Genomic DNA, 15,728 nt, shown 5'->3' on the forward strand with positions numbered 1-15,728 from the left:
TAAATAAATAAATATTAAACAAACAAATAAAACTCAGGCTTCTAAAAAAACCCATTAAGACAAAACAAATTTGGCAAAACATCAACACTAAGTTATGATGGGTAGGTGAAGGGTATATGGGCATTCATCATAATATTATAGCAACATTTCAGTAGACTTGGAAAATGTAATAAACTGGAAAAAAGCTGTTACATTATTCTAGGCACAAGATGATGTGATGCGCACCGAACTCGGCAGTAAATACAGAGTAGAGTGAATAAACTCAAGATATACTTTGGAAGTAGAACTGACGAGATTGGTTAATTGATAAGATGAGAAAAGAAAAGGACTCACTGGCGTTAAGTAAACAAACCGTCCCCAGAGGGCCCAATCTAGCCCCGCCCTTCCCCTTTCGACCCAAACGGAGGAAGTGAGGAAAAGGAAGCGACCGCCAAGTTACGAGCAGGCTTCAGGCCTGGCGTCGCAAGGAGGCCGTAAATCGGAGAACCCTATTTGGCCCCTCCCCCATAATGGGCGGTCCTGGAGAGTGACAGAAACCAATGACAAGCGACTCGTCGGGCACTCACCCAATGGCTCTTGAACTGGGTGGAGTCCTGTGCCACGAGGCTAGCTTCCGCTCTCTGCAGCAAAGCTGGCGATCTGGGCTGCATATCTGACGCGGTTTGGGCATTTCTGTCAACGTGGGAAGAAGTTGTGCAGAGCAAGTGGACTTTAAACCCAAAGTGCGGGAGCAGTACGGGAGGGATGGGACCCGCACATAAGGGAGCGCAGCATCGCGGAACTGCCGGGGAGCCGGAGGTGGGTGAGCCATCTGGGAGGAAGGAATGCGCAACGTGTCGGAGGTGGCAGAACCTAACAGCTCTCTAGCGAGGGCACGAGAACGGTCCCTTCTGGAAGAGCCCCATTTCCCCTGATGCTTCCAGCCCAGGATACCGAGACGATCATGGCTTGCTAAGGGAGATGGAACTTGGCATTATCCGGATGGAAATAGTAAAGCCAATTGAGCTTCTCTCTGTTCGCTAGCTCTACACCTTGAAACTGAAAAAAAAAACCCACCCCCTTCTGCGGCTTGGGTCTTTTCCCTGAAGAAGTCCTCCTGGAGGTTGGACGGGATCTTCTTCCCTCTTGTGTCTAGTTTTGTGCTCTCCACGTGGTGGCGCTCCTGGAGCGCTACAGTAAGGCTCTCCAGGGTGTGGGATCGTGGAGGGGGGCGGGGCCCAGGGCTGTAGGGGAGAAGGTTTGGGATCCCGCAGCCCAGGGTTCGAAGCCTGCTCACAGTTTAGGCATGCCAACTGGAACCTCTAGCTCACTGGGATTCGTTCGGGTGTCCGTTTTCTGCTAGGATTATTATGAGGATTGGATGATTCACTGAGTGTGTCCTTCAGAGTCAGTAGGCTCTTCCATCATTGAGCACTTAATGTATACTTATATAGTTTATAGTCAGGGCTTGCTGGGGCAGGATGTGTGTGTGTGTGTGTAACCTGGCAGGATTTGGATAGAGCAAGAGTGGAGATGGCATTTGCAAAGTCCCAGGATTAACCCAGCAGAAGAGGAAGCTCCTGGTACTTACAAGGACCTGAGGCATTGCTTGGTGCATGGCCCAGTCAGCTACTACCCCTAGCAACTTGTGCTGTCAGATAGATGGGGAACCCTCAACTCAAGGAGTTTTCAGTATAGAGCTCAGTAATGTTCTTTTAAGTAAAAATTATTCTGAGTTTTACACAATCTGACTCCTATTCAAGAGAGACCAAGAGCAGGTAAAGCCTTTACCCACATCCTGTCATGGTGGCACGTCAGGCAGTGGATGCTAGATATCTGTGATGTCACTCTGGGTTTTTCCTCTCGTTGGCCACAGGTGATGACGTCAGCTCTGGAAGGCACAGGCAAGGAGGGGAAGAAGGAATCCTCAAAGAAGTGTTCGGTGGCTGGTTCTCCAGTGGAGGGCCTCCTGCAGCCCGTGAAGCTCAGCCGGGCAGAACTGTACAAGGAGCCTACCAATGAGGAGCTGAATCGCCTTCGGGAGACTGAGAGTCTGTTCCATTCCAGCTTGCTTCGTTTACAGGTACCGTTGGGTGGTTGGAGATTGGGTTAGAGAGGTGGGCCTGAGACCCTGAGGCTGAAGTACTACTCACCCCTGCCACTTCTTACAGGTAGAGGAGCTACTGAAGGAAGTGAGGCTGTCAGAGAAGAAGAAAGAGCGGATTGATGCTTTCCTACGGAAGGTCAACCAGCGGATCATGAGGGTGCCCTCAACCCCTGAGACAGAGGTAAGGCAGGTAGTGGAGGGAACTGGAAAGCCCAGAAGAGGTCCTTAGGGGCCTTGTTATTCTCTGAAGGGGATGGGGTGCTAGGGAGCTCATTCTCACTGCCAGGAGTCTCAGCTAGGAGTGCAGTCAATTATGTGTTCATTCATTTAGCAAACACTTACGTGCCTTGCAGTAGTTGTGTGCTTAGGGTACATCAGTGAACAAAGCAGCCTATGTTCTAGTGTTAGACTTATGGACGATAGATAATGAACATGACAAGTAAACTGTATGGCAGTGTTAGAAGGTGGTAAGTACTATGGAAAAAGGAAGAAGGACAAGGTAAGGGGATTATGGGAATACCAGAGGGTGAGAGTGGTTGGCAACTTCAAGTAGCGTGGTTGAGGTAGACCTTAGTGAAGTGACATTTGTGTGAAGAACGTGAGTCAGGTATATAGATATCTAAGGGAAGAAGAGCATTCCAGGAAGGGAAAATAGCCAACACAAAGGTTCAAAGGCAAGAATAGGTCTGGTATGATGAATTGGGAGATTGGGATTGACGTATATACACTAATATGTTTAAGATGGATAACTAATAAGAACCTGCTGTATAAAAAAATAAAGTTAAACTAAAAAATTAAAAAAAAAAAAAGAATAGGTCTGGTACGTTCCTTGGAATGAATGAGGGGAAGATAGAAGGAGGTAAGTTCAGAAAGGTTATGGAGGAGGGGGGCATATCATGCAGGGCCTTGTGCACCAAAACAAGGACTTTGGCTGTTGCTCTGGATGAGATGGGGAATAACTCCAGGCATTTTGTTTGTGATCTAACTTCAGTATTAAAAAGTTCACCCAGGTTTTTGTGTTAAAAGTAGATTGGAGGGCTTCCCTGGTGGCGCAGTGGTTGAGAGTCCGCCTGCCGATGCAAGGGACACGGGTTCCTGCCCCGGTCCAGGAAGATCCCACATGCCACGGAGTGGCTAGGCCTGTGAGCCATGGCCGCTGAGCCTGCGCGTCCGGAGCCTGTGCTCCGCAACGGGAGAGGCCACAACAGTGAGAGGCCCAAAAGAAAACAAAACAAAACAAAAAAAAGTAGATTGGAGGGGGACAAAGGTGAAATCAGGGAGACTAGTTAGAAACCTATTGTGCAATGATCCACTGAAAACGGCTCAGACTAGGGTAGAGTAGAGAAGTGGTCAGTGTCTGGATACCTTTTGAAAGTGAAATGGGTGTTCTTAACAGATGAGTCAAGGTGATTTAAATGTTTTTAGCTTGAGCAGCTAGTATGGAGTTGTCTTAATGGGGAAGACATGTTTATAGGAAGATCAGAAGTTTGGTTTCAAACATTTTGACATGTTGAATTTGAGATGTCTACTAGACATCAAGGGGACATGTTAGGAAGGCAATCAAATTAATACGAGTCACTGTCTCTGTCCCCACAGCTGACCAACCAGGCATGGCTCCAGGATGGGGTTCGAGTCCCCCTCCACCAAGTGCCCTATACTGTGAAGGGCTGTTTCCGCTTCTTACCCCCAGCCCAGGTCACTGTTGTGGGCAGTTACCTTCTGGGCACCTGCATCCGGCCGGACATCAATGTGGATGTGGCATTGACCATGCCCAGGGTGAGGTTCAGAGTTTGGGGAATGGAGAGGTCTGCCATTTCACCACCTACAAATCCCTTGATCCCTCTCTTTTTCCCACCTCTCGCTTGCCGGGGCATTGAAATCTGAATTCTAAATCCAAAGAACAGACCACTGCAGTTGTCCTGAGGGAGCTTAGATTTGCCATTTGGACCTTGGTCTTCCTCATCTGAGTTGTGGTATTGTTAGCTTTGGCTTAAGCATCCTGGCCAGCAGATGAGGTTGCCAAGCTTTGACCTTGGCTTCATTTGGCCCCCAAGTTCTCCAACAACAAAGACTTAAGTGACTGGCCATCTCTCTCTTCTCCTGACCCCCTCCAGGAGATCCTACAGGACAAGGATGGACTGAACCAGCGCTACTTCCGCAAGCGTGCCCTCTACCTGGCCCACTTGGCTCACCACCTGTCCCAAGACCCACTCTTTGGCAGTGTTCGCTTTTCCTACACCAATGGCTGCCACCTGAAACCCTTGCTGCTGCTGCGGCCGCATGGTGGGAGGCATATACCGGGTGGAGGGCACCGTATGGGGTTGCAAATCCAGTGGGGGAGGAACTGGGGCCTCAAGTCCAAGGTGAGAAGCTTGGGCCTCAAGTTGGAGGAGAAAGGTGTAAGGCCCTCAAATGGGGCAGGGGGGGCGGTGCGGGTGGTACAGGGGCTCCTCCGGCTCCAGGGGGCTGCAGGGTCTCAGCATCTCCCATCTCCCCGCAGGGAAGGATGAGCGTCTGGTCACTGTCCGTCTGCATCCATGCCCTCCACCTGACTTCTTCCGCCCGTGCCGCCTGCTGCCGTCCAAGAACAATGTGCGCACTGCCTGGTACCGAGGGCAGAGTCCTTCAGGGGATGGTGAGTATCAGGGTGGAGTTGGAGGGAAGGGTGTTGTGGGGACTTCTCCTCTCATGACTTCCCCTTTCCTCCCGCAGGTAGCCCAGAGCCCCCCACCCCCCGCTATAACACATGGGTCCTGCAGGACACAACCCTTGAGTCCCATGCGCAGCTGCTGTCAACCGTGCTGGGCTCAGCCTCGGGGCTGAAGGATGGTGTGGCACTTCTGAAGGTCTGGCTGCGGCAGCGGGAACTGGACAAGGTGAGTGGGGACTGGCCCAGCTTCCCTGCCTCAATGAGTGGTGGGTTGGCTCTGAGCTCCGGCCTTTCCCTCCGTCTCTCCCTCAGGGCCTGGGAGGATTCAGTGGGTTCCTTGTCTCCATGCTGGTTGCCTTCCTTGTGTCTACACACAAGATCCATACCACCATGAGCGGCTACCAGGTCCTGAGGAGCACCTTGCAGTTTCTGGGTGAGGCGGCTGGACTCGGAAAGGCCAAGGGCCCCACTCATACCCATCAGGGGTCGTTCGGGTCTCTGGTCCTCAGACAGATGAGCAAACCGAATCCCAGAGGCAGGCAGTTGCAGCCACCTGTCTGGAGGGTGGGTGTCACGAGGGCTGGGTCCCTAGGGAGGGGGATATCTTCTGACACACCCACCTTCTCTGGCTCATTTCAGCCAGTACAGATCTGACGGTCAACGGGATCAGTTTATGCTTCAGCTCAGATCCCTCCCTGGTGAGTAGGGCAGTGCTGAGTCTGGGCAAGGCATCCTGAAATTAAGGCCCAGCCCTGACTGGCTTCTCTCTCCCCCTCCCAGCCGGCCCTGGCTGACTTCCACCAGGCCTTCCCTGTTGTCTTCCTGGACTCCTCAGGCCATCTCAACCTCTGTGCTGATGTCACTGCCTCCACTTGCCACCAGGTACAGGTGTCGCCCACTCCTGGCTTCCTCAGATGTCCCAGCCCAGACCCTGTCCCTTCTGCCAGCACCAGAACCCCAGAAACTCCTCTCCAGAGACCTTGGGTCAGGCCTGTCTCTGGGTCTGGGCCCTGTGTTCCGTGAGGGGAGGGGTGCAGTGCTGGTGGTCTCACGCGGGAGTTCCCTCCTTACTCTGTGGCCCCAGATGCAGCATGAGGCACGGCTGTCTATGGTGTTGCTGGACAGCAAAGCTGACGATGGGTTCCAGCTGCTGTTGATGACTCCCAAACCCATGATTCGGGCTTTTGACCACATACTGCAGTAAGTTTCGGGGTGCCAGGATATGCCAGTGAGTCCTGTGTCCCTGGGGCTAGTGATGGGGCAAAGGTCCTCAGGCAAGTGCTCAGATAGATCATCCTGGTGGAGGGGGTGATGATACTTGGGGCCAGCAGTACCTGATTCCCCCTCGTTGTCCCTCTCTGCCCCCCCAGTCTCCGTCCACTGAGTCGCCTGCAGGCAGCGTGTCACCGACTAAAGCTGTGGCCAGAGCTGCAGGATCATGGTGGGGACTATGTCTCAGCTGCTTTGGGCCCACTAACCACCCTTCTGGAGCAGGGCCTGGGGTCCCGGCTGCACCTGCTGGCCCACTCTCGGCCCCCAGTCTCAGAGGTGAGATGGTGTTGGTTGGGGAGTTTGTGGGACCGAGGGGGTTGGACCCAGGGTCCCAAGGGATACAAAAGACACACCATCCCTCTCACTAGAAAGTGGGTTTCCAGACCAAGCTGTGGGATGCTTGGATCGAGCTCAGCCTTTCTACATCCTACAGTGGGACATCAGCCAGGATCCACCGAAGCACAGAGACTCTGGGGTCCTGACCCTGGGATTGCTCCTCCGGCCTGAGGGGCTGACCAGTGTTCTCGAGCTGGGTCCAGAGGCTGACCAGCCTGAGGTGAGGAGCCCTGGAGTCTGAGGGGTGATTTGGTCCTGTCTTGCATTGAAAGGAGTGGAGTGGACCATCCTCATGCCACCTGGATTGAGGCCTGTCAGGAGACTTCTTTCTTTTTTCCTCTTTTTTGCAAGATTTATTTATTATCTATTTAGTTAGTTTATTTTTGGCTGCATCGGGTCTTAGTTGCGGCACGCGGGATCTTTTTTGAGCCATGCAGGATCTTTCATTGTGGCTCGCGGGCTTCTCTCTAGTTGTGGCGTGTGGGTTTTTTCTCCCTAGTTGTGGCATTAAGGCTCCAGGGCGCGTGGGCTCTGTAGTTTGTGGCACGCAGGCTCTCTTGTTGAGGCACGCGAGCTCTGTAGTTGTGGCACGCGGGCTTAGTTGCCTCATGGCATGTGGCATCTTATTTCCCCGACCAGGGACTGAACCCACATCCCCTGCCTTGTATACAGCGGATTCTTTACCACTGGACCACCAGGGAAGTCCCCTGTTGGGAGATTTCTGACAGAGCCCTTCTTTGTTGATCTCTACCACTACCCCTTTCCTCTTCCCAGGCTGCTGACTTCCGCCAGTTCTGGGGATCTCGCTCTGAGCTTCGGCGTTTCCAGGATGGAGCCATTCGGGAAGCTGTGGTCTGGGAGGCAGCCTCTATGGCCCAGAAGCGCCTTATTCCCCACCAGGTGGTCACTCATCTCTTAACGCTGTGAGTGTTAGCATCTGAATGCCAGGAGGCAGCCATGGGCTGGGGAGCCTTTTAGGAGGGTCTGGCCCAAGCTTTTGGGGTGAGCAGCCCACATCCAGTAGCTCTCGGCATGGCCCCCAGTGCCCACACTGTGCCTGTGCCCATTTTCCAGCCATGCTGACATCCCAGATACCTGTATCCACTATACGGGCGGCCTCCTGGATGCACTGATTCAAGGCCTGAAAGAGGTAAGGGCCCTGGTTCAGGGCTTAGGTTAAGGCTAGGGACTGTAGAGTAAGCAGCCTGTGTGGCTGGATTTGGGGGTGGGGATGGGGATGGGGGTGGAGAGCCCCACCTTAGCCAGGCTGCACTTCCCAGAGCGTCCAGCAGGGGGCTCCCTGGCTCTGCAGCAGCAGCCTGAGCCATGGCTGTATCCCAGGGGGTCGGGCTCTTCTGAAACGTCGTGCCCTCCTGTCTTTCTTTTCCCTCTCAGACCTCCAGCACAGGTGAGGAGGCCCTGGCAGCTGCGGTGCGTTGCTACGATGACCTCAGCCGCTTGCTGTGGGGACTGGAAGGTCTGCCGCTGACCGTGTCTGCCGTGCAGGGAGCTCACCCAGTGCTGCGCTACACTGAGGTGAGGCGCAAGGGGCAGGGAGCTCCTTCTGCTTCATGACACCCACCTCTGCTCCACTCACCCAGTATTCTCCCTTCCAGCTTCTTGACTCTGGGCACTCCCTCCCAGTCCCAGGCCTCTTCCTCAGCACCGCTTCTTCCATAGGTGTTCCCACCAACTGCAGTCCGGCCAGCCTACTCCTTCTATGAACAGCTGCAAGAGCGGGCCTCGCTGTTGCCCCGGCCTGACAAGCCCTGTCCAGCCTACGTGGAGCCCATGACTGGTGAGGGAGCTCTTGCGAGGGGGTGAGAGGGACTGTTCTCACCCCAGGCCGCAGGCTGAGGCCTCTCACTCTTCTCCACAGTGGTATGTCACCTGGAGGGCAGTGGGCAGTGGCCACAGGATGCTGAGGCCATACGGAGGGTCCGGGCTGCCTTCCAGCTGCGCCTGGCAGAGCTGCTGACGCAGCAGCATGGGCTGCAGTGCCGCGCCACAGCCACGCACACCGATGTCCTCAAGGTTCGGCTGGTGCAGGGCAGGGATACCCAGAGGGGGAGGGGACAGGGGTGTCAGGGTGGCCCGCCTCCCATGCCATCCCCTCTTCCAACAGGATGGGTTTGTGTTCCGGATTTGTGTGGCCTATCAACGGGAGCCCCAGATCCTGAGGGAGATGCGGAGCCCCGAGGGGATCATCTCCTTGAGGGACACTCCCGCCTCCCTCTGCCTTGAGAGGGACACTAGGCAGTTGCCCCTGCTCACCAGCACCTTGCATGGGTATGGCCACCCCCACAGGCTCTCATGTCCGTAGACCCTTTCCTGGCCCCATTCTGCTCTCCTGGCCATCTGTCTCTCTGGAAGGCCGGTTGGAGAGATGAGTTCTGGAGTCAGGCAAGTGCTAGAACCCTGGCCCTGCCACTTCACTGGCTGTGTCCCTTGAGCAGGATTCCCCCTCCCCTCAACCTTATTTTTCTCATCTGTAAAATGGGAATCATGCTAGGACCAACCTCTTGGGGTACTAATTAGGAAGATGTGAGATGATACGTGTAATGCATTAGCACAGAGGCTAGTGTTGGGTAAAGTTGAGTAAATAGCAGCAGCGGGGCTGAAACACTGTTCTTGGGCCCTGAGGGCCTCACTGTCATGGCCACTACCCTCCTCTCCCCGCAGACTCCAGCAACAGCACCCAGCCTTCTCGGGTGTGGCTCGGCTGGCCAAGCGGTGGGTGCGCGCCCAGCTCCTAGGTGAGGAGCTCACCGATGAGAGCCTGGACCTGGTGGCTGCTGCCCTTTTCCTGCACCCTGAGCCCTTCACCCCTCCCAGGTGATTCCCTCCACCTTTCCCCTAGCCAGGAAGTTCCACTGGGGCCAGCTTTCATCCCCCGTGCTTCAGTCCACATGGGAGAGGTGGCTGAACCAAGGGACAGAAGGGGTTCTAACCCCCGCAATCCACACCAAGGGGCCTAGGCTCTCTGGGCCGCGGGGGGCCTGGGCATGTGTGGCTGGCCCAGATGCTTTGCTTACCCCTTCCTCTCAGCTCCCCCCAGGTGGGCTTCCTTCGGTTCCTTTTCCTGATATCAACCTTTGATTGGAAGAACAACCCCCTAATTGTCAACCTCAATGATGAGCTCACTGGTAAGTGGTAGGATCAGGGTCGGACTAGTGCAGGAACTCCCCTTTGTGGATGGTAGAACAGGGCAGGCACGGGTTTTCCCTGTCCGTCTGTTAGGTTTTCTCTCTGCCTCCCCTATCCCGGATATCCACTCCTGACCCTGACTGCCTGGGGGTAGGGAATTGTTAAGGAGGAAGAGGACCAAATCAAGCCTTTAGGGAGCTCCGAGACTGTAGAGATATGGTTTGTCCACGTGATGATCAGAAACACAGCGGACTGGGGATGATAAGCAGGCTACCTGGGGGGCTGGGAAGGGAAGAGGAAAGAGGAAGAGGGACTCTGAACACCAGGTGAGAAGTCTTATGGTGGGGAGCAGGGAGCGGTTCAGGCTAGAATACATGCCCAGACCTCTTGGGTGCGGGGGGCGGCGGTGAGTGATGATTTCTGGTTGTAATATGAGGAGCTTCTGGTCCCAGCAAAGAGGAAAATATCAGCTTTCTAATTCCCCAGGTGTGTGGGAGCCCAGGGTAGGAAGGGGCCAGGGGCAGGCCTCAGCTTGTGCAGGCCCGGAAACCAGACTAGGGTGCCAGGCAGTGGAAAATTCTGCTTCTGGTCCCAGGCTGGGAGTTTAACACCCTGCCCAGTTGAGGCAGATGCGGTGTCCCTTTCATCGCTTTTGCCATTTGGGGGATGTTGGAAAATCCCTGTGATGGGCAGCTGCTAAGTGTGCACTAGGAGGACCCAGGGCAGTAGAAGGTGTCTGCGGGGAGGAGCAGGCTGACCCAAGACCCCCTCTCATCCACAGCGGAGGAGCAGGTGGAGATCCGCAGCGTCTTCCTGGCAACCCGGACCAAACTCCCCGTCATGGTCATCATTACCCCCCAGGATCGCAAAAGCTCTGTATGGACACAGGATGGACCCTCGCCCCAGGTTTAATTTCATTCCTGCTCTCAAATGTGTGGTTTTCTCCCCCAAGGAAAAAGCAGGCCCAGCCTGAGCTGTGAGAGACCTGTGGTCAGGTGTGACCTATCTGATGTATGTGTGCCCCCCAGATCCTACACCAGCTCATGGTCCTGGCAGCCGAAGCCTTGCCCATCCTAGAGAAGCAGCTAATGGATCCCCGGGGTCCTGGGGACATCAGGGTAAGCCCCGGGCCCAGACTGACTCCAGGGTCTCTGGCGACTCTGCCTTTGAACCATGGAAGTCTGGAGCTCTAGGGGCCCTTGTTTGGTGAGACTGAATCCAGAGAAGGCGTTGCAGCTGCCCATGGTGCCTGGCAGTGGGGGAGCCTGCAGGAGAATTGGGGCCCTGGCTTCGCGCTTCTATCCCGCGCTCCTCCTGGGGACCCAAGCTGCCACCAGCTGGGTCTTGTTGTTCCTGCCTTCAAATGAGCATTTGGGCCCATAATGGGTGGGTCAGACAAAGGGGAAGGAGGGAACCAGAGTGGGCATGTGGAGGGGTTTGTGGTCCAGTTCCCGGCTGCCCAGTGGGCACTGCTGAGCACCCCCTACCCCTCTTCAGACAGTGTTCCGGCCACCGTTGGACATGTACGACGTGCTGATCCACCTGTCTCCCCGCCACATCCCCCGGCACCGCCAGGCTGTGGACTCGCCAGCTGCCTCCTTCTGCCGGGGCCTGCTTAGTGAGCCGGGGCCCTCCTCCCTGATGCCCGTGCTGGGCTACGATCCTCCTCAGCTCTACCTGGCACAGCTCAGGGTAGGTCCTCAAGGGCTGGCTGACCCTGGGAAGGGAACATCCAGGTGGAGCTGGGGCCGTGGAGGTGGCTCTCAGGTGTCCACCTATAATCTTGTCTCTGTCCTGCCCTTTTCTAGGAGGCCTTTGGGGACCTGGCCCTTTTCTTCTATGACCAGCATGGCGGAAAGGTGATCGGTGTCCTCTGGAAGCCCACCAGCTTCCAGCCCCAGCCCTTAAAGGTGAGCTGGCTGGTGACAGTTGTCTGTTCCTGAGTGTGTACATGTGTTCCACATGGGCATGCGTGTCTGTGTGTGGTTCCACGAGTGACCCGGTGGCAGGTGTGAAACGTGTGTTGGTGTCTCTGCATGTGCCTCTCGTGACACCTCAATCTACATTTCTCTGATTCTCCCAGGCCTCCAACACAAAGGGGCGCATGGTGGTGTCTCAAGGTGGGGAGCTGGTGATGGTGCCCAATGTAGAAGCCATCCTGGAGGACTTTGCCATCCTGGGCGAAGGCCTGGTCCAGGCTGTGGAGGCCCGAAGTGAGAGGTGGACCGTGTGACCTCCAGCCCGGGAGCAAGCTGTAGATGGACAACAGGACTGCAGACCTCTGGAGCAAGATGTCAATGCCGTGACCACCCTTGCTGCATATGGACCTTCCAAGGAGGGCTTGCTGGCCTGAGCATGCTGAATCATTCCCAACAAAGCCCTGTCCCAATTTTCTGTCTGATGCCCCAGCGTTGGGGCAGGGGCCATGGTGTCCTGTGGAGTCCCTTGGGCCTGACCAGAAGAGGACTGGGAGCCAGCTCAGAGGGGACACTGAATGAACCCAGGAGATCCATCTACTTGTCAGCCTGGCCTGGGCCTTTTTTATTTTTTCCTTCCCAGGCTGCTCCCAGAAGCCCAGAGAAGAGGCTTTGTGCCCAGGGCTGAGGCTCTGTCCCCACCCCTCTGCCAGGATGTGTGCCTCGACCTCAGTATGCCCTTCGGTGCATTGTCAGGCCTTTTAAATGGGGCTCAGAGAAGGTGTGGCACTGCCTGAGAGTCACAGAGCACCAGCACTGAGCAGTGGAGAGGGGGCTACGTGGGGTGAATACACCGCATTGAAGGGGCACAATGCCCACCTGTGTTGGTTCCACTGCATCCCGGGGTGGGGACATGGAAAAGCACAGAGGACTGGAAGGGGCCGGGTGAGTGGAGAGATGCAGAAAGCACTGATTGCTGCCCTGGCCTCCGGTGTCTGAGCCCCTCAGGCTCTGTGCTCCTGCAGTGGTGGTGCAGAGGTGAGTGGGACCCAAGACCTGCTCTCCAGGAGCTCCCAGTGCCCTGAGGGAGGGGGTGCTGCTTCCTTTCAGCCTGGTCCACACCCCCCTTCCAGCAGCCTCTCCCTAATCCTGGCTGTTTTTCCAGACTCAGCTCTAACAGTGACTCCTCCTTAAACCCTTCCTCGCCCTCAGCCTAAGGTGCGCTTTCTCTCCTCTGAAACATTAGAGCAATTACTGCCTGTTCATTTCTCTTTGCAGTCACGTACAGTGACATGAACTCTCTTGTTTTAAACTGTGATTTAAAATTAAATCATTTAATTTCCTTATGTTATTGGCTTGTCTGCCTTTTCTGCATGGTTTTGACCTTGTCTCCTAAATGTACGCTCTTTGAGGGCAGGAAACATATTTGAAAAGATTTCATGGCACCTAGTACAGCGCTCTGCCCAAGTAGGATACAGGTGTGTGCAGAAGGGGCACCTGGCCCAGGCAGGTGGAGGACAGGGCAGGCCACCAGAAGACTTCAAGGAAAAGAGAATCATGATTTGTGATCTCTGCCTAGAATGGGTAGGGTTTTGATGGTGAAAGGCCTGAGAATTAAAAAGTTGATGTTGGGAATTGCTTGGCAGTCCAGTGATTAGGATTCCACACTCTCACAACTGAGGGCCTGGGTTCAATCCCTGGTCGAGGACTAAAATCAAACCATGCAATGCAGCCAAAAAAAAAAAAAAAAAAGCTTTATTGAGTGCCTGCCTAATAAGGTACCCTTTGTTATTTTCCATATCTTACATAAAGAAATTGATCATATAATCATACCAGCCCTATGAAGTACCTGCTTTTCCTCATTATCCTCATTTTCTGAATGAGGTCAAGTTCAGCGGCAGGTGGGGGCCTGTTTGTAGAGGGACTTGGATGCCTGGCTATCTGGCTTCATCCTCAAGATGCTTAGCCACACATGGGAGCTCTGGTTTCCGATTTTGTCCCAATTCTGTTAGTCTTTGTGAACCGATGCCAGTCCCTGCCTGTCACTGTCATGGGACAGCTTGGCCTGGGGTTGAAATTAGTATAGGGAATACGCTGATTGGCTGTGTGAACTGAGGTCTGTTTCCATCTCTCTCCCTGTGCCGTTCATTCACGTACTCCAGACCTCAGTGTGCCAGGCTGTATTTTCAGTGAGATACAACAGATGCAGTCCCAGCCCTGTGGTCATCCCTGGCTTCTCAGCTTTCCTTTTTCTTAGTCCCTCACATGTGGCAGTCCCTCCGTGGACTCTGGGGAGGGGCAGGGGGTACAGGCTGGTTTCAAACCATCCTGTTTCATCCCAGGGTCAGCTTCAGGCTCGTAGCTTCCTTCACAACTCCAGTGCAGGGAGCGCGTGGAATCTGCCCCCAGGTAAGCTCGTGGCTCCAAAAAGTGCAGATACCAGTCCCAATCGGGAAATGAGCCTTGGCCCTGCTACCTCCCCAGGTGGTCCTGGGCAAGTCACTTCCCCTTGCTGGGCTCAACCTCCCCATCTTTAAAATGGGCATGAAAACAAAATGGGCATGATAGGGACTTCCCTGGCGGTCCAGTGCTTAGGACTCTATGCTTCCACTGCAAGGAGCATGGGTTTGATCCCTGGTCAGGGAGCTAAGATCCCTCAAGCAAAGCAGTGTGGCCAAAAAAAAAAAAAAAAAAGAAAGAAAGAAAAAAGCCATGATAATGGCTTTGTCAGGTGCCCAGTGTGGCAAGGGAAGAGGGCAGATGACTCAGAAGCCCAAGGAGGTACATCCGCCATGCTTTCTGCACTCCCTGCTCCAGCTTGTGGTGCGGGGTGAGGAGAGCACAAAGTCCAGGCTCCAATTTCAGTGCTTGCTCCAACCTGTTTTCCTTGGATTTTCTCTAGGAAGTAGGTGAGGGGGCTGGTGTGGTCTAACATGACCTTGGGGGAGGGGACATGAGGAGCTGGAACCTCAGGGGAAGAGAAGGACAGGAGCCGAGGAGGAACTCCTGCTGGAGCGAGGGTGTGCAGGGGGATGTGTGTTAGAGCGCCGCCACGCGTGCGTCTGCCCCTGTGGGCCTCTGCGTTTGCAGGTAGACATGGATGGGGCAGGAGGCTGTGTGTGATGTATGGTGTGATCTGTCTGCTCTGTGTGTGTTGGAGTAGGGTGTGTGCACATCTGTATATACTAGTCTGCTTGTGCAGGTTTTTGCCTCCAGCTCTGGGTTGCTGTAAAAGGCAAAATCTGCTCTGTTTTTAAAGAGCAAGTCAGGAGGAAAAGCTCTCAGGAGGCAGGAACTCTGGATTCCTTCCTGTAAATTTAAATGGCTGTAAATAAAGGCTTCCCCTTCCCCTTCTTGGGGCTGCAGTTTCCCCAGTCCTGTCAGACCTCCCAAGCCTCTCTATGTAGTCACATTCAGTGAATTATCAAACGGTCCTCTCTTCGGGCTGTGCTATCTGACAACCTCCTCTAAATCAGAATCCTTTTAGCTGAAGACCCTGTTTTCCTCTGCCCAGCTCCTTACTTTGGAGAAAAAGAGCAAGACCCCAAAGCCCAGGGGTCCTTGCAGCAGGTTACATTCAGTGAAATCCTAAGGGCTACTCCGTCCCTGACCTACTAAGTCAGATTGGGCTAGTCTGAGGCCCACCACCTCCACCCCAATAAATATGCACCTAACCCCCTCAACATCTGGTACTTGCTTTGTGAGTCACAGATTAATCTAGGTGAGCGATAAAGATAAAGGGGAGGAGAAGCCTGGGGCACGTGAGCCACCCCCACCTTCCTCAGGAAAGGCCAGCCTGCCCATCCCTCTGCTGCAGAGAGAAGGTAGCATCTTGGGCTGCGCTGGGGAACTAAGGGGACAAGAGTGTTCCAGACCCAGAGGGAGACTCACTTCCCTCTCCCACTTCAGTTTCTGGAAGAGGGATGGAGAGGATTTTCTGGTTTGCAAGAGGCCCAGAGAGGTGTAGGAACTTGTCTAGGGTCACACAGGGAGTTACAGAGAATCTATGTATCCTGGCTGCAGGCCTTGCTTCTGAGCCTTGGCTTTCCTGGGGCTAAGGGGTCGGGTGATGAGGAATAAAAAAAGAGTAGAGAGGTCAGAGCTCTGGATCTCTCCAGTGAGGCAGGGAGGAGTGAAAAGCCGGGCCCCTCCCCTGTCCTGGGCTGCCTGCCAGTCTTGCCCCTTCCCTTCTGTGCAAGGCAGCAGAATGAAGCTGTTATTAGACCCAGGGGAGCAAGGTCAAGGATAGGGGTAGCGGGTGGGAGCATGAACACTCTGGTCCACCGCAAGCCTATGTCTCTGTTTCCCTGTCTGGGAGCTC

General features: G+C 54.6%; 1 protein-coding gene across 2 annotated transcripts; it reads left to right on the forward strand.

Annotated features, from left to right (window-relative positions):
• Positions 1 to 744: 744 nt before the first annotated feature.
• NOL6 (nucleolar protein 6) lies at positions 745 to 11,724 on the forward strand (the record flags this gene model as incomplete). 2 transcript variants are annotated; one of them, XM_079706008.1, is made up of 26 exons in its annotated part: positions 745 to 798; positions 1,856 to 2,062; positions 2,151 to 2,267; positions 3,683 to 3,862; positions 4,201 to 4,369; positions 4,587 to 4,725; positions 4,803 to 4,962; positions 5,049 to 5,169; positions 5,376 to 5,434; positions 5,517 to 5,624; positions 5,827 to 5,936; positions 6,107 to 6,284; positions 6,442 to 6,564; positions 7,119 to 7,267; positions 7,419 to 7,494; positions 7,740 to 7,880; positions 8,025 to 8,142; positions 8,224 to 8,378; positions 8,470 to 8,633; positions 9,027 to 9,179; positions 9,393 to 9,490; positions 10,273 to 10,397; positions 10,520 to 10,609; positions 10,989 to 11,183; positions 11,300 to 11,401; positions 11,575 to 11,724. In XM_079706008.1, the coding sequence occupies 26 exons, from the start codon at positions 745 to 747 to the stop codon at positions 11,722 to 11,724; spliced, it is 3,441 nt and encodes a 1,146-aa protein (XP_079562134.1). The 2 variants fall into 2 exon arrangements, with proteins under 2 accessions (XP_079562134.1, XP_079562135.1); XM_079706009.1 differs by lacking the exons at positions 7,740 to 7,880; positions 8,025 to 8,142; positions 8,224 to 8,378; ... (5 more) ...; positions 10,989 to 11,183; positions 11,300 to 11,401.
• Between the last annotated feature and the right edge of the window lie 4,004 nt (positions 11,725 to 15,728).

This window comes from Hyperoodon ampullatus, assembly GCF_949752795.1.
Source record: "Hyperoodon ampullatus genome assembly, chromosome: 6".
Taxonomy (NCBI): domain Eukaryota; kingdom Metazoa; phylum Chordata; class Mammalia; order Artiodactyla; family Ziphiidae; genus Hyperoodon; species Hyperoodon ampullatus.